This window comes from Martes martes (genome assembly GCF_963455335.1).
Source record: "Martes martes genome assembly, chromosome: 14".
Taxonomy (NCBI): domain Eukaryota; kingdom Metazoa; phylum Chordata; class Mammalia; order Carnivora; family Mustelidae; genus Martes; species Martes martes.
This window is the reverse complement of record NC_137902.1, coordinates 19,132,157-19,153,397: the sequence shown is the minus strand read 5'-3', so window position 1 is coordinate 19,153,397 and position 21,241 is coordinate 19,132,157. Positions and strand designations below refer to the sequence as shown.

The following is a 21,241-nucleotide window of genomic DNA, read 5'->3' as shown; positions in this document are numbered from 1 at the left end:
AGCAAATTCTATTTTAGCAATATTTTATAGAATAATTCATTTTATGTCTTATGTTTGCTCTTGATGTGCTCTTTTGCCTAAAGGCATTTTTAAAAAGTTAGAATTGGATTTTTTTAACAACTTCATTAAGGTACAATTGACATACAGTGAATTGTGTATGTTTAAAATGTATTATTTAATAAGTTTTGATAGATGAATACATCTGTGAAATCATCACTGCAGTTAAGATGATAAGCCTGTTCATCACCCCAAATTGTTTCCCCTTCCTTCTTGCCCTACTATCCCCAAGCAAGTACTGATCTTGCTGTCACTGTGGATTAGTTTGCATGAAATCGGATTTTAAGTTTAAATTATTTTTATTTCCATAGAAACTGGATCAGGATCTTAACGAAGTCAAAGCTCGAGTAGAAGAACTGGACAGAAAATACTACGAAGTAAAAAATAAGAAAGATGAATTACAAAGTGAAAGAAAGTTAGTATAGACTAAAATATGCCTTAATTTTTTTGAGTGACACTAATTACTGGCTGTTAAGTGGTCTTTAATTAAGTTATAAATGTGCTAGGGGTACCTGGCTGGCTCAGTTGATGGTGAATATGTGACTCATGATCTTGGGGTTGTGAGTTCAAGCTCCACTCTGGGTGTAGAAATTACTTAAAAAAATCTTGGAGTGCCTGGGCGGCTCAGTTAAGCATCTGCCTTTGGCTCAGGTTATGATCCCTGTGTCCTGGGATCAAGCCCCAAGGTGGGGTTCCTAGTCAGCAGGGAGGTCTGCCTCACGCGCGTGCATGCGCACACACACGCACACACACCCCCTGGTTGTGCTCACTCGCTCTCAAATAAAAATCTCTTTAAAAATCTTAAAAAGTTAAAAATGAACTATTCAAGTTTGATATTTTTTCAGTATTTTATCCTATATATACCATTGGTGCATCTTAATGCTTTTGAAATTAAAGTGTAATTTTTATTGATTAGTTACTTGTGGAGAGAGGAGAATGCAGAACAGCAAGCACTTGCTGCTAAAAGAGAAGATCTTGAAAAGAAACAGCAACTTCTTAGAGCAGCAACAGGAAAGGTGAGCATGTTCTTTTCATTACTTCAGTTTACATTGAGCGGTTTACTACACAAGAATTTGTTAATTTTTAAGCTGTAAGTCCTTGGTTTTACGTGATAAATAAGAGTGCAAATCACTTGTCCTGTAAATTTGAAATGATGGGTCTCGTTTAAGCAGCCTTTACTACAATAGCACTTTTGATTTTTAGATGAAGAGTCACATTTTTAATGTTAGTGTCAGAAGAGAACCCATAATAAAGTTTCATGTAGTTGGCATTTTTCAAGGGGGTGATGTGGCGTTGGGGAGGGTGTCTAATCTCTGAAGCATTTTTAAATGTATAGAGTAGTGGGTTTGTTTCTTACCAGCAGGAGTGCCACTGGAAATACTATTTTAATATTTTTCACCTCTGACAATTTAACAGGCTATTTTAAATGGAATAGACAGCATAAACAAAGTACTGGACCACTTTCGTAGGAAAGGAATAAACCAGCATGTTCAGAATGGCTATCACGGCATCGTGATGAATAACTTCGAATGTGAGCCTGCTTTCTACACATGCGTGGAAGTCACTGCTGGCAACAGGTGAAGTTTTTGTTTGATATTTTGAAATTTTAAAGGAAAGAAGGAATAAGAGAAGCAGATTTTTGGAATTTTAGTACAGTATGTCTCCCATTACCTTTTATCTTAGTTGCTTATTTAATTTTTTAAAGCTGTACATGTTAAGTATTCCTAATTATAGAAGCTAGAAGTATCCCTTTGGGGGCTTCCTCTCCCTCCCCCCACTGGAATTTTCTAACTACTTTCCCTCCCACCCTACCCCAGTACAAATTGGATTGCATAGAAAAAAAGTGAATTGTTTGCCTGAATGTTTATAGCACTTTAAAGTCTGGCAGTAAAGATATGTCTTGTTTTGTTTACGTGCAGGTTATTTTATCATATTGTTGATTCAGATGAAGTCAGCACAAAGATTTTGATGGAGTTTAATAAAATGAATCTTCCTGGAGAGGTCACTTTTCTTCCTCTTAACAAGTTAGATGTCAGGGATACTGCCTATCCTGAAACCAATGTGAGTTGGTGTGTGTGAAGATCTGTCTTTCAATAAGTTATTTCTTATGGTTAGCACATGCTAGTGCACAGGTACTGTGTGTTAGGATTTACTGGTCTTCTCTTACTGCATAGTCACTACTGGATAGGAATGGGAAGGGAGGCAGGTCACAGCAAACACATGAAACAAATCATTGCAAGTGTGTCAAGTGTTAAAATACATAAGTACAGGATACTTTGAGAGATTATCCCAGGGTGACAAAATTAAGGGGAAGAAATCCTTGAGGAACTGTCATTTGAAGTGAATATTTTTAAAGTTTTTTGAATATACTTTTTAAATGGCTTATAAATTAAATAAAAAACGGCTAGCCAGGTGATAGGCCCTGAAAACAGTGTTTTTGTTACTTGCTGGTGTATGTTTAAATGGATTAAAAACATTCCTCAGAAAGTGTTCTTGAGAAAAATGTAATGGCTTTGAGGTGTGTGGTTTCAGAATGTTGATGGTATTAGCAACTATTTTACTGTCCTGTCTAAGTTGTTAAAGCTGAAACTCTGTGATAACGATAACAATTTAAGTGGGTCGGTGAAAATATTTTTTTAAGATTTTTATTTATTTATTAAAGAGCACGAGAGGGGGGAGTGGCAGAGGGAGGAGACACAGATACCCCACCCCCACCCCACCCCACTTAGCAGGGAACCCCACACAGGGCTTGATCCTAGTACCCTTGTATCGCGACCTGAGCTGAAGGCAGATCCTTAACCAACTGAGCCACCCAGGTGCCCACCCTGGTACAGTGAGAATCTTAAAAGCTACTTTAAAGGGTCCACCTTTTTCTTCTTTTAAATCTATAAATTCTGTAAATCTATAAATCTTTGAGGTTTTGGGGAGGATAAAATCATAAATATCACAAATGTGATGCTGTGAATGAACCAAGACTCAGGAATGCATGTAGTGTGGAAGGAAAGGGACGCTTGGGTGGCTCAGTTGGTTAAACATCCTACTCCTGATTTCAGCACAGGTCACGGTCCTTATAGTCCTGAGACTGAGCCCACATCAGCTGAGACTGGGCTTCCATGCCCAGGGGGGAGTCAGCTTGAGATTCTCTCTCTCCTCCCTCTGCCTCCCACCACCCTCCCAAAATAAATAAATAAAATCTTGTAAATAAATAAATATATAAATAAAACTAAATTTAGATGATAGAAGTACAAGGAAATGGTTATCACAAAAGTTATGATAGTGGTCACCTCCAACAGGTAACCTCTGTGTGTGATTAGGAAGGAGGCACACTTTTAGTGTCAGCAGTGTTTTATTTCTTATCCTCTGTGGTAGTTACATTGGTGTTCTCTTTGTAATTATTGGTTTAAGCTTAACATATTTGTTGCATTGTTCTATATGTAGGTTGTATTTCCTAATTTGAGAATTAGAAAAATCTTTTCCTAACAGTTTAGAAGAACATAAAAAGGGAAGATTTTATTTTTTTTTAATTTTTATTTTATAAAAAGGGAAGATTTTATATGAAAAAATATTTTCCTGAATAAGACATATATAATAAAATGAAAACATTTTAAGGAAATACTATTAGTTTACATTTATTTACCTTTTTTTTTTTTTTTTTTTTTTTAAGAAAGAGCACATCCACAAGTTGGGGGGGTGGCAGAGAAAGGGAGTGGGGGAGAGAATCTAAACAGGCTCCACATCCATCATGGAGCCTGACATGGGGCTTGGTCTCCCAACCCCGAGATCATGACCTGATCTAGAATCAAGTCAGACGCCTAACTGACTGAGCCCCAGGTGCCCCTATTAAGCCCTTCTATGTGGCAGATGCTATCTTCTGTGTTTCAGATACTGGTTTTTCTAGTCTTAACTTTTATCAGGAAAGTACTGTTACTGCAGTTTTATAGATGAAATAACTGTTAAATGGAGAAGTTAAGCAACTTGTCCAGAACATAACATCTGATGAGTGTCAGAACTAGGATATGAGCTTGAGCTGTGACTCCCCAGAGCCACTAAACTAGGATTTGAGCTTGAGCTGTGATTCCAGAGCCACTAAACTTTCTGTCGTTTTTCTCTGCTCTTGAAAACTTGGATGGTTACATGAACATAATTTCCAGGATATTTCAGTAAAGTGATTTTCCTAACTTCTTCAGACTAAAAGTAGTTTTGAAATACGAAGGCATTTGTGTTTATTTGTATTTTATAAAGACGTAATTCATAATTCTAACATGTTTTAATTAACTATGTTGTGATCTCTTTGCTGACAAAATACTCATTTTTAGGATGCGATTCCTATGATAAGTAAATTGAGGTACAATCCCAGATTTGACAAAGCTTTCAAACATGTGTTTGGGAAAACACTTATTTGTCGTAGCATGGAAGTTTCAACCCAGCTAGCCCGTGCTTTCACTATGGACTGCATTACCCTGGAAGGTTTGTAATAGTAATTCTTAGCTTTGAACAGATAAATTCCATTTTAGTTTTAAGACTATTTCAAAATTCATGTCCAGTTTTTTGTCATTTTTAAATGGTTTGTTTGAGTCCAGATAGGATCTACACTTTATATTTAGTTGATGTCTCTTAAGTATAATCATTTGGTGTATAGTAGGGATTCTTAACCTTTTGTCCTGTGGACTCCTTTGGCTCTTTGGTAAAGCCTATGAGCCCTTTCTCAGAATGTTTTCAAGTGCATAAAATAAAATACTTTGGATCACAAAAGAAACCAATCATAATTGACTTGATAATCACAATATTTTTTCAAACATGACAGTAATTTACTCTTGAAGGTATTTAAAAACAAGATTTAGAAGTGGGTCTAATAAATGTAACTTTGAAGGACTGATACATGTAAACAATATTTTGAGATTTGTAACAAATATAATCTGATAGAAAATAGCTATTATTTCTCTTGGTAACAAAGTTACAAGTATTGATAATACCATTGTGATTTTTATTTGTTATAACAGAAGGAATTGCTAAATTTCATTTTGAAGTTAGTATAAAAATAAAGAGTAAGTTTTTTTTCCTACCTAAGTCATGGATATCCTGAATTTTATCCATGGAGTCTAGGTTAAGAACCTCTGGTACATCAGTTCATCTGCCCTCATTTTTCAGTTTTTTTCTTTTCTGTATAATTTATTTGCTGATGAAAGAAGGTAACATGCACACACACACCCCAGCTTTATCTCTATAGATAATTTTTTTGTTGTTTTGGACTACCTCTGAGAATAAGTTATAAAAATTAAGATACTTTATTTCTAAAAGTTAAGCTTGTATATCTAATAAGAGTAAGGATACTCTCCTTAATAACCCCAGGTATCTTTGTTACACCTAAGAAATTTAACAACCCAATAATATCATCATCTAAAAAGTACCTATATTAAAAATTTCCCAGTTGTCCCAAAATACTTTTCTCTCCAGGATCCAATCAAGGATGCATGCAAAGTCCTCTCTTTGGATTCTTTCAATATAGGATAGCTCCTTTCTTTCCCACCCTCAAGAAATTGACTTTCTCATAATGTCCCATTTTCTAAATTTGCCTTTTAACTGCTTCCTCATTGTTAGATTTGGTATTACGTTCTTGACATGAGTGATGTGTACTTCTTACTGCATCCCACAATATGTCCCACTGCTAATGATGTTAAGTTTGACCAGTAGCAATCTCTTCTGTTGTAAAGATGCCCTTTCCTTTTTGTAATTGATAAGTGCTATGTGGGACTATCCTTTAAGAAAACATGAATATCAGGTTTCCCAACAGATTTTTTTTTTAAAGATTTTATTTATTCATTTGAGACAGAGAGAGAGAACATGAGCAGGGGGAGGCAGAGGGAGAAGCAGACTCCCTGATGAGCCGGGAGTTGGACATGGGGCTTCATCCCAGGACCCAGAGATCAGATCATGATTCATGATCTGAGTCACCCAGGTGCCCCACCCCCACAATTTCTTTTACCAGTAGTTTGACTCAATACACTGGGGGTTTCCAAATGGTGATTCTTCAATTCTGTGAAGGCTTCTGTATTTTTGTTTCTTTTTTTTTTTAAGAGAGCGCGAGCTAGCAGGAGTGGGGAGAGGAAGAGAGAGACTCTCAAGCAGGCTTCATGCTTGGTGCAGAGCCTGACATGGAGCTCAGTCTTACCACCCTAAGATCATGACCTGAGCTGCAGTCAAGAATTGGATGCTTAACCAACTGAGCCATTCAGGTGCCCCTATCTCTGTGCTTTTAGAAGCATTCAACTTCTCAAGACTTGCCGTTATTATTACCATTGATGTTCACATTTTCCCAAATATGGCCTGTGGAATTCCAAACTCCAGTCCTTTGTCCTCTTGACTTGTCACCATTGGTCCTTAGCACTTCTTTCTGGCACATTTTTCAAATGTAGATTCTAACAGCTGGAAAGCAGACGTTTTCCAGGGTGGGTTTAATCCTTTTAAATTCTCATTAAGTAGGTAAAGCCTTTAAATTAGTTGTTTGATTATAAATCAGTTTATCACTGAATAAAGAAATTGTTATACAGAATTTCTACCTTCCTTGTTCTTTGTTTATAGGTGACCAAGTCAGTCATCGGGGTGCTCTCACTGGAGGTTACTATGATACAAGGAAGTCTAGACTTGAATTGCAGAAAGATGTTAGAAAAGCAGAAGAAGAACTAGGTGAGCTTGAAGCAAAGCTCAATGAAAACCTGCGCAGAAATATTGAAAATATCTTTTTGTCTTGTGCTATGGTGGAGAATTGTGTTTGGGTTGAAATATACAATCTTTTACATGTTGTGTGTTTTTTCATATATACAGTGGGGGAAAAATCACATTTGACTTCTATGTAAGCATGGAAGCTTGTGTTGTCAGAAGGTAACTTCTAAAGACAAGGAAAAAACTCTTGTAACATTGTTTCCTTAGCTGTTAATATTTAAAGCTAATAGCAGTGAGTCAGTGTATTTCTGAGAGCAGAGAACCTGAAGTGCACTGAAATTTAAAGTTATAGAGGAAGCTGAGGAGGATGGTCAGAATTGTGGAAGGAAAGTGAGGTTAGTGTTTCACAGAAGGAGTGGGGGCCTCTAATGCCACATACTGCATAGAATTTAAACATAGGGGTTAAAAAATGTGCATTAAATTTTTATTTCAAGGTCATTTGGTACAGGTGTAGTATTAATGGAGGAAGGCTGTCAAAATCCAAGTCTTAGTAAATATCATACTCTAAATTCTTCCAAATAAAACTGGTGTTCCATGCAGAGTGTCTAGTTTAGCTCACAACAGAAACATTGTACCTGTACATTTTCTTTTTTTTTTTTTTTTTAAGATTTTTATTTATTTATTTGACAGAGAGAGATCACAAGTAGGCAGAGAAGCAGGCAGAGAGAGAAAGAGGAGGAAGCAGGCTTCCCGCTGAGCAGAGAGCCCGATGCGGGGCTCAATCCCAGGACCCTGAGATCATGACCCAAGCCGAAAGCAGAGGCTTTAACCCACTGAGCCACCCAGGCGCGCCCATACCTGTACATTTTCTTAAAATAACTACAGTTCTTTGGTATAAGGCAAAAGTGCTTTTTATGTACTTCAGATTATATCACACAATTTAAAAAAGGTAGATACTTAAGGGGCACCTGCCTTGCTCAGCCAGTAGAGCATCCAACTCTTGATCTGCGGATTGTGAGTTTAAGCCCCACACTGGATGTGAAGATTACTTAATATATATATAGGTACTCCAGCATCAAGAACAACCGTTTTTACTAAGTCATTGGAATATTCTTAAAGGTGGTTGTGGGGTTTTTTTGTTGTTATTTTTTTGAGATAGCTAGAGAGCATGAACGGGGAGGAGAGGGAGAAATAGGTTTCCCACTGAGCAGGGAGCCCAATGTGGGGTTCGATCCCAGAACCCCGGTATCATGACCTGAGCCGAAGGCAGATGCTTGATGACTGAGCCACCTAGGCACCCCCGGGATATTTTTATTTAAAACTGGCTTTTTTTTTTTTTTTTTGGCAATTTTTTTTTGAAGTGAGTTTATACCTTCTGTGCCATCTGTGCAAGCAACAGCACAAGCAAAAGGTAAATAAACATGTTAGTTTTGACTTTGCAGGGGTTTGCAAAGCATATTTAGAAATGCCCAAATTTGGCAAGATGTTGGCACAAAGAAATCTTCGGGGAACACTAAGAAAAAAGAGGATATTGACAACATACTTCAGCTACCTTCCTGTATTTGATAATCCAAATTATTTTTTTTGGATGGTGGTATTTTTCTACATTGGGCGATGCCTCCTTTTCATAACTACCTTCTATAGTGTTTTAAGCATAATAGATTATATAGTAAATATTTCTTGAATGAAAAGATAACAAAAAATATACTTCATTTAGATTCTCTTAGGGTTTCCCAAGAATTTTTGTTCTTATATAGCTTATAAGTAAAACACATAGGTTATTTTGAGAGAGAAATGGTGGGGTAAAATGTTTTAAGCTACTTTATGGTTGAACACAGTATAGTATTTAATTTAGCATTGTTATGGTCCATAAATTTGAGGAAATAACTTTTACTTGGAGGTAAAGAAAAGGGAAGGGATACACACTTTTTAAAAGAACTAGAGAAAATTTTCCTTAGCCTTGTATATGGATTAATAATGAAATTGATCAGTTGATGAACCAAATGCAGCAGATAGAGACCCAGCAAAGGAAATTTAAAGCGTCTCGAGATAGCATATTATCAGAAATGAAGATGCTAAAAGAGAAGAGGCAGCAATCAGAGAAAACTTTTATGCCAAAGGTTCGTAAGTATGTCTCTTTTGTTACAGACTTATTTTAAGTATTTAGAATTAGGATGTACTGTATATTACATTGGTTATCCATTGGAGTTCATGTGTTCCATTTCTTGTAGCCCCATACTTTTGGACTTGTCTGTGTATCTGTACTGCATTTACACCCGTGGGTACCCAAAGTCTTTTGTAGTCCACATTCAGATTGTCCAACTTCATTGAACAAGTAGACATTTTGAGTTATGGCATAATAGTATTTTCTAATCATTAATTTGTCAGTAATCATTTTTTGTCTGTTAAGCACTATGGAATTGTTTGAATATTTTCTTTTATCCAAATTATACTAAACAGGATAGAAACCAAACTATTACTGCTAAATTACAAGTAATAACATACTAGTCTCAGAAGCTTTGACAAAAACTGTTATAGTTCATCAGTAGTACTAAAATCATAGTTTTTAATTGTCCAGCTATACCATCCTAACACATTCTAGCAGTCTTTTCTTTTTGTTCTTATCAGTAAGCCAGATTTTTATATGATTCAGTCATGGACTGTGATTGGTCCCACATACCTCAATAGTAATGTATCATAAATATTTTTCTTACTGCTACTTAGTTCTAATTATCAAATTAAGTGGATACCTAATAGTTACTTGAGTTGATAAAATTTAGTTCACTTTAATATCAAATATAGAATGTTCTCAGTTTTTCACTGTTGTAAGTAATATAGTGACTAATACCTTTATTAATAAGTGGGTAATCTGTCACATAGCAACGTAGCTTACAAAGTTTGGAAGCAAGCTTGCATGCTATGGAATCCACCAGAGAATCGTTGAAAGCAGAACTGGGAACTGATTTGCTTTCACAACTTAGTCTGGAAGATCAGAAGAGAGTAGATGCACTGAATGATGAAATTCGTCAACTTCAGCAGGCAAGTACAATTTATAAAAGTATAAGTTTTCATTTATAATTGGCTATTGCGAAAAGTTTATTGCTACCAAGGGAATGAGAAAGAAGGGAACTCTGAGGAAATAGAAAAATGAAACTTGAACTTCTCATACCCATGAGAATAAATAAGTTTTTCTAAACCATTGTGGGTATGTTAGGATTATACAAGAACTCTTCGTTTTTTTCATCTTAATGCACTTTAATTAGTAGTAAGATCGAGCTTGTTAGCTTTGCTGTCTCTGTTGATTTGACTACCTTTATATAATTAATATTGTTTTTAGGGGCACCTGGGTGGCTCAGTGGGTTAAGCCTCTGCCTTCGGCTCAGGTCAGGATCCCAGGGTCCTGGGATCGAGCCCCTCATCGGGCTCTCTGCTCAGCCGGGAGCCTGCTTCCTCCTCTCTCTCTGCCTGCCTCTCTGCCTACTTGTGATCTCTGTCTGTCAAATAAATAAATAAAATCTTTAAAAAAATAAAAAAAATTAATATTGTTTTGATTAAACATTTTTTAAAAGATTTTGTTAGTTTATTCGAGCATGAGTGGGGGGAGGAGCAGGGGAAGAGGGACAAGCAAACTCCGTCCGTACTAAGCACAGAGCCCAACCTGGGTCTCAGTCCCAGGATCCTGAGATCATGACATGAGCCAAAATCAAGAGTTGAATGTTAAACAGACTGAGCCACTCAGGCACCTCTTTATTAAACACTGATTTTCGTGTATAGAGATGTAAATACTAAGTCCCAAAAAAATGAAAAATGGATAAATATTTTTGGCAGCATGTCTTATAAAAAGAACCAAGCACACAAACGAAGCATTCTGAATAGATAAGACAGAAAGTGAAAAAAATATAGGGCTTTCCATTGTAGGTAATTTGGACACAAGTAATGGAGAGGACAGCAGATAACAGCATTCCTGTGTGTGAAATGTGCATGCCTATATGGACATAATTTTCTTTTCTTCCAGGAAAACAGACAGTTGCTGAATGAAAGAATTAAATTGGAAGGTATCATTACTCGAGTAGAGACATACCTAAATGAGAACTTGAGGAAACGCTTGGACCAAGTAGAACAGGTATATTCTTTTTTGTGGGTTTGTCGATGACCATAATCTTTTGAAAGAACTTATACATGAGGAGCTTTGATTGAGAGCATGGGCTTTGGGGACAGAAAGCATCTACCATGAGTTGGAGTTTTAGCACTGCCATCTCGTGTACGATCTTGGGCAAGTAATATAGTATTCCTAAGCCTCAGTTTCCTCTTCTAAAAAATGAGCATAACAGTAGTACCTGTTTTGTATGATTATCCTGGCACGTTCTAGGTTCTCAATAAGTGTTAAGTTACTAATGTTTTCTCAGTATAGTCACTTGCTGAGAAATTTTGTAGTTATCGTATTATTACCTTTTTTCCCCCTTTAATGGATACTTTAAATATTTGCGATTATACAAAGTGTACTTCTGTCTCTCTTGAATACTTATTCATAATAACAGCTATTGGAGAAAGCACTCTATAGCAGTAGAAAGCAGAATGATGGTTTTCTAGGGCCATGAGTAGAGGGAACTGATTATAGAGGGTCACAAGGGAGCTTCTTGGTTTAATGAAAAAATCTGTATCTTCATTGTGGTGGTAGTTATGTGGGTGTATACATTGTCACAACTCACTGAGCTCTACACTTAAAGTGAGCCTACTTTATTGGATGTAAATTATACTTCATTGAGGTTGATAACAAGAATGTTCATAGAATTATTTATAATAGTCAAAAACTAAAAATAATACAAATGTATATCAAGAATTGGATGCTTAAATAAAATTTTATACATTAATGCAAAAAAAGCAACAGCTGTTGGGAAGTGTTAAAGTCATAATATTTTGAAACTAACAGAATTCCTATTCTGTGGTTTAATAATCTTAAGTTTCTTTTATCTTGTAGGAACTTAATGAACTGAGAGAGACAGAAGGGGGTACTGTTCTCACTGCTACAACCTCAGAACTTGAAGCAATCAATAAAAGAGTAAAAGATACTATGGCACGATCGGAAGGTGAATTTCTATTTAGTCAACATTTTTTTCGTATTTTGTTAAAAATTAGCTTATTTGATAAAGTTGTTAAGCAAAAGTGTGCACTAATGATTTTGTGTGTTTTCCATCACCGTAAATAATTTATAGTGAATGGAGTTTAGTGGGTTCATTATAAATAGTAACCTTTGTTTTATTGAAATGTTCGTGACAATTTTATGAGAGACCATACTTACTAATGTCGTTGCCAAAAGTGTGAATTAAGTTTCTTATCACCTAGTTGCTGAGAAGAAAATTATTTTTAAAATTTTTTATAAATACTTAATAATGAGAAATATATACCTAATGACTCGTGTACACTCCTAATTTTGTCCTGAATTAAATGTTTCGTGGATTTACACAGTAAAATTTAAACAAGGTAAAAACCTAAAACTTATTTATTTATTTATTTATTTATTTATAAAGGTTTTATTTATTTATTTGACATAGAGAGAGAGGGAACATAAGCAGGAGGAGTGGGAGAAGGAGAAGCTGGCTTCCCGCTGAGCAAGGAGCCTCTGTGGGGCTCAGTCCCAGGACCCTGGGATCATGATCTGAGCCCAAGGCAGACGCTTAACAACCGAGCCACCCAGGCATCCCTAAAACCTATTTATTTTGATAGATTTGGCCATTAAAATCTTTGACCAGTGCTCTAGCTTTAAAGTAGGTATTATGGATTAATTTGTTTTTTTCTACTTTAGATTTGGACAATTCCATTGATAAAACAGAAGCTGGAATTAAGGAGCTTCAGAAGAGTATGGAACGCTGGAAAAATATGGAAAAAGAACACATGGATGCTATAAATCATGATACTAAAGAACTAGAAAAGATGACGAATCGACAAGGCATGCTACTAAAGAAGAAAGAGGAGTGTATGAAGAAAATTCGAGAGCTTGGCTCACTTCCCCAGGAAGCATTTGAAAAGTACCAGACACTGAGTCTCAAACAGGTAAACTGTGTAGTTTTAAATCTGAAATCTTGTTGCATATTTCTCTTCATGTGAATTTATTTATACATCTTTTTCTCTTTGTAGTTGTTTCGAAAACTTGAACAGTGCAACACAGAATTGAAGAAGTACAGCCATGTTAACAAAAAAGCTTTAGATCAGTTTGTGAATTTCTCTGAGCAGAAAGAAAAGTTAATAAAACGACAAGAAGAGTTGGATAGGGGGTACAAATCAATCATGGAACTGATGAATGTACTTGAACTTCGAAAATACGAAGCTATTCAGTTAACTTTCAAGCAGGTATGTTTCTGTTTGTGTTTAATGCTCACACAAGACAAAAGCTTTGGCTGTTATTCAGCTTATTACTCAATTCGTAAAGGTTTTATAAAGTTTTTTTTTCCTACTGATAGTTGGATCTAATACAAGTGAACAAATCCAGCATATAGTTTTCTAACATAGTAATTAGAACATCCTACACAACTCTTAAAAGGATTCAGTCTGTTGTTGCTGTTAAGATATTTGTGATTGGTTTTAAATATTTGTCTTTTGCTTTAAGAAATAATATGTGCAGTGCCACCTAAGCAAAATTTATATTTGAATCACCCTGTAACTTGTTCATTTCATTCATTTTAAGGTATCGAAGAATTTCAGTGAAGTATTCCAGAAGTTGGTACCTGGTGGCAAAGCTACTTTGGTAATGAAGAAAGGAGATGTGGAGGGCAGTCAGTCTCAGGATGAAGGAGAAGGAAGTGGTGAAAGTGAGAGGGGTTCTGGGTCACAAAGCAGCGTCCCATCAGTTGACCAGTTCACTGGAGTTGGAATTAGGGTAAAATACCTTTATATCCAATTTTCCCCAGTATTACCATAGTGGAATTTGTAGAATATTTTACAAATTAAATAGGTACATTCTCTGTGATTTAAGAGGTGATGGTGATTCTACCCCTTTTTGGGTATTAACTCATTTAAATGTTCTCTTAGGTGTCATTTACAGGAAAACAGGGTGAAATGAGAGAAATGCAACAGCTTTCTGGTGGACAGAAATCCTTGGTAGCTCTTGCTTTGATTTTTGCTATTCAGAAATGTGACCCAGCTCCTTTTTACCTATTTGATGAGATTGACCAGGCTCTGGATGCCCAGCACAGAAAAGCTGTGTCAGGTAGTTTGGTTTGTACTTAAAAATGAGAACTTGCTTAAAAATGATAGCTTGCCTCTTTGATTGTGAATTCTTGTTGCCTAAGATATTTAGGGCGACTGGACAGGGTATATATTCTATAAATAAAATTTATTATTATTATTTTTAAATTTTATTTATTTATTTGACAGGAAAGACAAGCATGGGGAGTGGAAGAGGGAGAAGCAGGCTTCCTGCTGAGCACGGAGCCTGATGTGGGGCTTGATCCCAGGACCCTGGGATTATGATCTAAGCTGAAGACAGTCGCTTAACAACTGAGCCACCCAGGCGCCCCTAAAATTTATTTTAATAAGTTTTTAAGAATTTAGCATTAGACTACTTTACAAAGCTTAATTCTGTGAGAGGTCAATATGTTTCTTTGTCAATTGAAAATCCTACTTCAGTTAAACTTTTACGTAGAAGTCTCTTTTTTTTTTTAAAGATTTAATTTTTATTTATTTATTTATTGGTCAGAGAGAGGGAGAACACAAGCAGGCAGAGCAGCAGGCAGAGGCAGAGAAAGAAGCAGGCTCCCCACTGAGCAAGGAGCCCGATGTAGGGCTCGATCCCAGGCCCCTGGGATCATGACCCGAGCCGAAGGCAGAGGCTTTAACCCACTGAGCCACCCAGGCGCCCAGAAGTCTCTCTTTTTAAAACTTGTTTTTCTCAATGTTTGAATAGCCCCTGACATTAAATGTTGATTCTGTATTTAAAGAATCTATATTTCGGGGTGCCTCTGTAGCTTAGTTGATTAAGCTTCTGCCTACGGCTCAAGTCAGGATCTCGGTCCTGGGATCAAGCCCCATGTGGGGTTCCCTGCTCATCGGGGAGCCTGCTTCTCCCTCTGCCCTTCCCTACTAGTGCTCACTCGCACTCTCTTAAAAAAATAAAATCTTTAAAAATAAAGAATCTATATTTGATCTTTAATAAATTCAAAAGATCTTTGGATATGTGAGTAGCAGGGGAACGTTGTTCTTTGTTTTTTGTGTGAGAAAACTTGTTTTGGTCTGACTTAATGCTGTGTTATAAGTAGCTGCTGCTTCATATTCTGTAACTTTAAGATACCAGGTAAAAGATCTATCCCTGGGGCGCCTGGGTGGCTCAGTTGTTGAGTGTCTGGTTTCGGATCAGATCATGATCCCAGGATCCTGGGATTGAGCCCCCGCTTCGGGCTTCCTGCTTAGCGGAGAGCCTACTTTTCCCTCTCCCACTTCCCCTTCTTGTGTTCCCAGATCTCTTGCTGTCTGTCTCTGTCAAATAAATAAAATCTTCAAAAAAATCTATCCCTAATGTAAGAGAGTCAGTTCGTAATTTTGCAGATAACATGCATGAAAAAGTCACAGGCTATTTTGAATTTTAGGTAAGGGTGAGGATAGTTGATTGTTAAATGTTCAGATCTATTGAAAAAAGGGTTTTATTAAATTACTGTTTCTTTTTATAGATATGATTATGGAACTTGCTGTACATGCGCAATTTATTACAACTACTTTTAGGCCTGAATTGCTTGAGTCAGCTGACAAATTCTATGGTGTAAAGTTTAGAAATAAGGTAAAAAAAATTTTTTACATTGAGTTTAAGTTTGTATTGTACTTGTCAAATTCTTGTTTTGTTACTTAAATCATAAAGGAAAACCTAGAAATTTGTTGCTTATGATGAGTTTGTAAAGAAAAAGCTTTCCTTTCAAATGCCTGTGAAGTTGTAGCAATTTTTTTTGTGGCATTCCTTGCATTGATTTTGTTTTTATCGGCATTAAGAGACAGTATCTTCCTGTCTTGTCTATTCAGTGCACAGTCTTTAGCAGTTATATATAGTCGTTTCTATTTGGCTGGGCCACCCAGCTCTTCCTGATGTCTTCAGCCCTAAGAGTCTTTGAAATAGCAAAATAATAAAAACTGAAAAAATGAGGTTTGATATTTAGACATTAGTATTTACCCAGGTCTTCAGAGTTCTAAAATGCAGAATATTTTTAAAACTCAGTGCTTTCAACAAACACCATTATAAAAATCTTACCATCAGTGTTGCAGACTCATTTGACTTGGTATGTAAAATTTATAGGCAGTAGGCCATATGTTTTAAATATTACTCTATACAGTAAGAACACTGATTTTTTTTTTAAGGTTTAACACAGTTTTTAACATTTTTTTCTTCAGGTTAGTCATATTGACGTGATCACAGCAGAGATGGCCAAAGACTTTGTAGAAGATGATACTACTCATGGTTAAACAGAAAATATTGTCCACTGGTTTGGAAGTTGTGTATAGTAATATGAATCTCGTACCCAGGAACTGTACATTTAAATCTAAATATGTAGTCACTACTAATAGTTTTCAGACTTAGAGCATACATAGCCCTTTTATATTTCTGTCGTTGTATTTTATAAGATATTCTGTAATGTTACATTTCTACTTATAGTTTAAGAATTTTATTTCCCACACAACTTTTTGTAAAGTGTCCTGCTCCTGTTTTAAATCTTTTGAAACATGCTAAATATTCTTTCCTAATTATTTTATCAATTATATTGCCTCTTTTTTTATAGCTTCAATTAAATAATTGGTTTATGACTAGTATTTTATGTGGCTTTTTATTTATAGTTTTATGATTAGAAACAAATTTTTCTTAAATATCTTGCTTTTTGTTTTGCCTAAGAAAAGATCTGCCTTCATCTAAAAGAAGATTTTTTAAACTTGGCTTCATATTCTTTTGAAATAAATCTGTGATTGCCAGTCCTAGCTGCATGTTTAAATCCACGGGGTAGCTTTAAACTGCTGGCGTATTTCTGTAGACCAGTTGAATCAGAATCTTTTTAGAGTGGTGTTCTGGTTGTTTTTAGTTCTAAAGTTCCCCTAGGGGATTATGACCCTTGTGAGGATTAGAACCCTCATTTTAACTCATTGTAACAGTTCTTTAAAAATAATTTTTAATTTAAGAGGGCAGTGTATTTACTAGAATTTGGGAAGACAGTTTTAAGAGCAGCTAAGAACACTAAGTCAGAAAATTAAGTCCTAAAGTTTTCTTGTTTATCTGATTAAGGAAAAGTTTGGAAAACATTACTGTTGAAACTTCCCCCCCCATCAGATGAGGTCTTTGCTTTTTGTTTATTATGTTTATTAAATCACTTTATCAAGATTTAATTCATAGACTATAAAATCTATTAAAATTATGCAATTCTGTACTTTTTCAGTATTTTCACAGAATTGTTCAGCCATCTCTACAGTCTAATTTTAGAACATTTTCTTACCCCAAAAAGAAACCCTATACCTATTAGCACTCACTTTGTATCTCCCACCTCCCTCATCCCTTGGCAACTATAAATCTAGTTTCTGTCTCCTACTGTGGATTTGCCTGCTCTGGACATTTCATACAAATAGAATCCTACACTGTGGGGCCTTTTATTTTTTTTTTTTTTTTTTTTTTTTTTTTTTTTTTTAAAGATTTTATTTATTTATTTGACAGAGACCACAAGTAGGCAGAGAGGGAGAGAGAGAGGGGGAAGCAGGCTCCCTGCTGAGCAGAGAGCCCGATGTGGGGCTCGATCCCAGGACCCTGAGATCATGACCTGAGCCGAAGGCAGAGGCTTAACCCACTGAGCCACCCAGGCGCCCCTGTGGGGCCTTTTATGAGTGACTTGTCTCAGTGTGTTTCTGAGGTTCATCTGTGTTGTAGCACATAATTCTTTTTTTTTTTTATATTGCTGAGTGATACCTGTTGTAGGAATATATACTATGGTTTATCCAACTATTAGTTGGACACTTGGCTTGTTCTCACTTTTGACTATTGTAAATAACAGTGCTGTGAACATTCATGAACAAGTTTTTGTGTGGATATATGTTCTCATTTTTCTTGGATTGGAATTGTTGGTCATATGGTAACTTTTCCACATATTCAGGACTGCCAAACTTTTCTTTTCTTTTACTTTTTTTTTTTTTTTTTTAAATTTTATTTAAGTAATCTCTACACCCATCTTGGTACTCAAACTCACGACTGCAAGATCAAGAGTCTGTCGTGCTCTTGCAACTGAGCCAGCCAGGCATCCCAGGAACTGCCACACTGTCCCAAAGAAGTTGCACCTTTTACATCTTTTACAGTTGCACATTTTACATTTCTACCAGTAATATATGAGGGTTACGGTTTTTCCACATCCTCACCAACAGTTGTTATTCTTTTTATTATAGCCAACCATTCTTGTGAATGTGGATTGGTAACTTGTGATCTTAGTTTGCATTTTCCTGTTAACTGATGATGTTAATTAAGCATCTTTTCATGTACTTACTGGTCATTTGTGTCTCTTCTTTAGTGAGATGCTTATTCATATTTTTTGTACATTTTAAAGTTTATTATAGAATATAACAAGGGTGCCTGGGTTGTTCAGTCAGTTAAGCGTCTGCCTTCATCTCAGGTCATGATCCCAGGCTCTCCAGTCAATGGGGAGTCTGCTTCTCTGTCTCCCTCTGCCTGCTGCTCTGCCTGCTTATGCTTGTTCTGTTGGATAAAATCTTAAATATCTATGTATTTAAATATATATATTTAATATATATTAATATATATTATGTTTATATAGATATATTTCATATATCATTTTAATATTTTATATATTATATTAATATGTATTATATATTAATATATATTTTTTATTTATAAAAATAAGTAACTGAATTTGTGAGAGTTCTTGAATATTCTGGATACAAGTCTGTTATCAGGTAGAACTTGAAAATACTTTCTCCCAGTCTGTGAATTGTCTTTTTGTTTTCCAAATGGTGTCTTTTGAAAGGTAACATTTTTTAAAAATAAATTTACAGGTTCAAATTTCTTCCTCAAGTAAGGACACCAGTTAGATAAGATTAGGCCAATTCTAAGACCTCATTTTTACTTAATCACCTCTTTAAAGGCCTTTTCTCCAAATACTGTTACATATAGCGGTACTGGGAATTGGAACTTGAACATACAAATTTGGGGAGGTTTGGGGGAGACAGTTCAGCCCAAAACAATTACCATGGTACATTAGTCACTCAGCGTGGATGCATTTAGTTCATCAGCTAAGCTCCAGATTATATTCAGAATGCAGTTTTTCCACTAATGCCCTTTTTTTCCCCAGATCCCTCAAGAGTATTTCCAGTACATTACATTTAGTTGTCCTAGATATTCTGGTCTATAAGTTTCTCAGTCTTTTTCCTATCTTGACAGTTCTGAGTACTGTTTCATGTGTTTTATAGAATATCTCTTGTTTTGGAGCTCCTGATTGTTTTTCTTGTACATAGACTGGCGTTAAATAATATCACAGGAGTAGTGTTCCCATCACATCACATCAGTGGCCCCTGCTATTAACATGTCTTACTTTAACGTTTACTCAATCACCTGCTGAAGATCATTTGCCAGTTTCTTCCTTGTAAAATTAGTGTTTTGTTTGTTTGTTTGTTTTTCTTTGACTCTATTCTTTGGAAGCAAGTCACTAGGTACAGTCCACATTAGGATACTCCTATGACCTTGGAAATCGCCTTTATTCTAGTAGAGCTTTTTGGAGATTCTTTGGGGTTTTCTACATGGACAAATCATGTTCTCCACAAATACTTTTTCTATTTTGTATTTTTTTAAAACTATTTTATTTGACAGAGCACAAGCAGGTGGGGAGCAGGAAGAGGGAGAAGCAGGCTCCCTACTGAGTAGGGAGCCTGATGAAGGGCTTGATCCCAGGACCCTGGGATCATGACCTAAGCTAAAGGCAGATGCTTAACCAACTGAGCCACCCAGGTGACCCATAGAGACTGTTTTTTTCCTTCCTTTTCAAAATATATCTACCTTTTTTTTTTTTTCTTGCCAATTTCTCTCCCTTGAGTTTATAGTTGTTTAGATAACGGGAGGGTTGGTTTGTTAGAGCTATTCCATTAGTGGAAGCCAGAAATCCCTAAAGAGGCATTTTTTAAAGAGGAAGTAGTTTTGTGAATTTAAATTAAAAATGTATATTCACTTTCATTTTTATTAGTTGAATCTCTGTAGAGTTTAAGTTTATACTCTGGTTTTGCTCTAGTTTTATACTCTAGTTTTGCTATAACATGATTGATCTTCCCACAGCCTCCTGGGTGTCTTAGTTAAGCATCTGACTCTTGATTTGGCTCAGATCATGATATGTCATGAGATGGAGCCCTTTGTCATGCTCCACACTCATTAGAGAGTTTGCTTGAGATGCTCGCTTGCCCTCTCCCTCAGCCCTTCCCCCCCCTGCACATGTGCATGCTTTCTAAAATCTTTATTTATTTGATCTTCCTTGACAGAATTTGGTGTAAGAAATATTCTGTGTAAGTCCCCATTCAAAGGGTTATATAAGCATAGTATCTTTCTAATATTCCTAAAATGTTTCTTAGGCATCTCCCCCAAAATTTTCATTATGAGATCTTTTTTATTTATTTGACAGAGACAGCAAGAGAAGGAACATAAGCAGGGGGAGTGGAAGAGGGAGAAGCAGGCTTCCCGCCGAACAGGGAGCCCAATGCTGGTCTCAATCCCAGGACTCTGGGATCACGACCCGAGCCAAAGGCAGATGTCCAACAACCGAGCCATCCAGGCACCTCTAAAACTTAGTAATGTTCTTAAGCATCTCCTCGTGAATATCCATATAATGAAACTCCAGTGAGTTTGTAACAAGCACCTAAATAATGAAAAATAGAATGTAAATTTTTTTTCTTTAAGATTTTATTTCTTTATTTGACAGAGATACAGCGAGAGGGGGAACACAAGCAGGGGAAGTGGGAGAGGGAGAAGCAGGCTTCCAGCTGAGCAGGGAACCCGAGACGGGGCTCGATCCCAGGACCCTGGAATCATGACCTGAGCCGAAGGCAGACGCTTAATGACTGAGCCACGCGGGTGCCCCAGAATGTAAATGTTTTTAAAACCCATATTCTTGGGGTGCCTGGGTAGCTCAGTCAGTTAAGCACCTGACTCTTGATCTCAGCTCAGGTCTTGATCTTATGGTTGTGAGTTCAAGCCCTGCATTGAGCTCCATGTTGGGTGTGGAGCCTACTTAAAAAACGAAACTATATTCTTTGCTCTATCATAGTGATGACGTAAGATTATTAATTCTAATGAATAGAAATTGTTAATTCTAACAATAGAAAAATGGAAAAGTACAAACTTTTGTAGAAAACGATGCAGTTTGGGGTGCTTGGGTGGCTTGCTCAGTTGGGCCTCTGCCTTTGGTTCAGGTCATGATCCTGGGGTCCTGGGATGCAGTCCCGTGTCGGTCTCCCTGCTCGGTGTGGGTCTGCTTCTCTCTCTCCCTCTGCTGCTGCTCTCTCTCTCTCTGTCAAATGAGTA

The 21,241-nt window shown here is 36.4% G+C and overlaps 1 protein-coding gene across 1 annotated transcript in view; it reads left to right on the top strand.

Moving 5' to 3' along the window:
• The window catches only part of SMC3 (structural maintenance of chromosomes 3), a 37,247-nt gene extending 20,583 nt beyond the window's left edge, over nucleotides 1–16,664 (top strand). The window contains exons 14-29 of the mRNA XM_080822361.1: nucleotides 369–472; nucleotides 974–1,073; nucleotides 1,474–1,634; nucleotides 1,977–2,118; nucleotides 4,374–4,524; nucleotides 6,637–6,789; nucleotides 8,686–8,837; nucleotides 9,598–9,756; nucleotides 10,733–10,840; nucleotides 11,696–11,804; nucleotides 12,521–12,768; nucleotides 12,853–13,065; nucleotides 13,400–13,591; nucleotides 13,744–13,921; nucleotides 15,378–15,484; nucleotides 16,087–16,664. Of these exons, the coding sequence (XP_080678487.1) occupies nucleotides 369–472; nucleotides 974–1,073; nucleotides 1,474–1,634; nucleotides 1,977–2,118; nucleotides 4,374–4,524; nucleotides 6,637–6,789; nucleotides 8,686–8,837; nucleotides 9,598–9,756; nucleotides 10,733–10,840; nucleotides 11,696–11,804; nucleotides 12,521–12,768; nucleotides 12,853–13,065; nucleotides 13,400–13,591; nucleotides 13,744–13,921; nucleotides 15,378–15,484; nucleotides 16,087–16,158 (2,349 nt within the window). The 3' untranslated portion in view covers nucleotides 16,159–16,664. The remainder of the gene's footprint in view (nucleotides 1–368; nucleotides 473–973; nucleotides 1,074–1,473; nucleotides 1,635–1,976; nucleotides 2,119–4,373; nucleotides 4,525–6,636; nucleotides 6,790–8,685; nucleotides 8,838–9,597; nucleotides 9,757–10,732; nucleotides 10,841–11,695; nucleotides 11,805–12,520; nucleotides 12,769–12,852; nucleotides 13,066–13,399; nucleotides 13,592–13,743; nucleotides 13,922–15,377; nucleotides 15,485–16,086) is intronic.
• The last annotated feature ends 4,577 nt before the right edge of the window (nucleotides 16,665–21,241 follow it).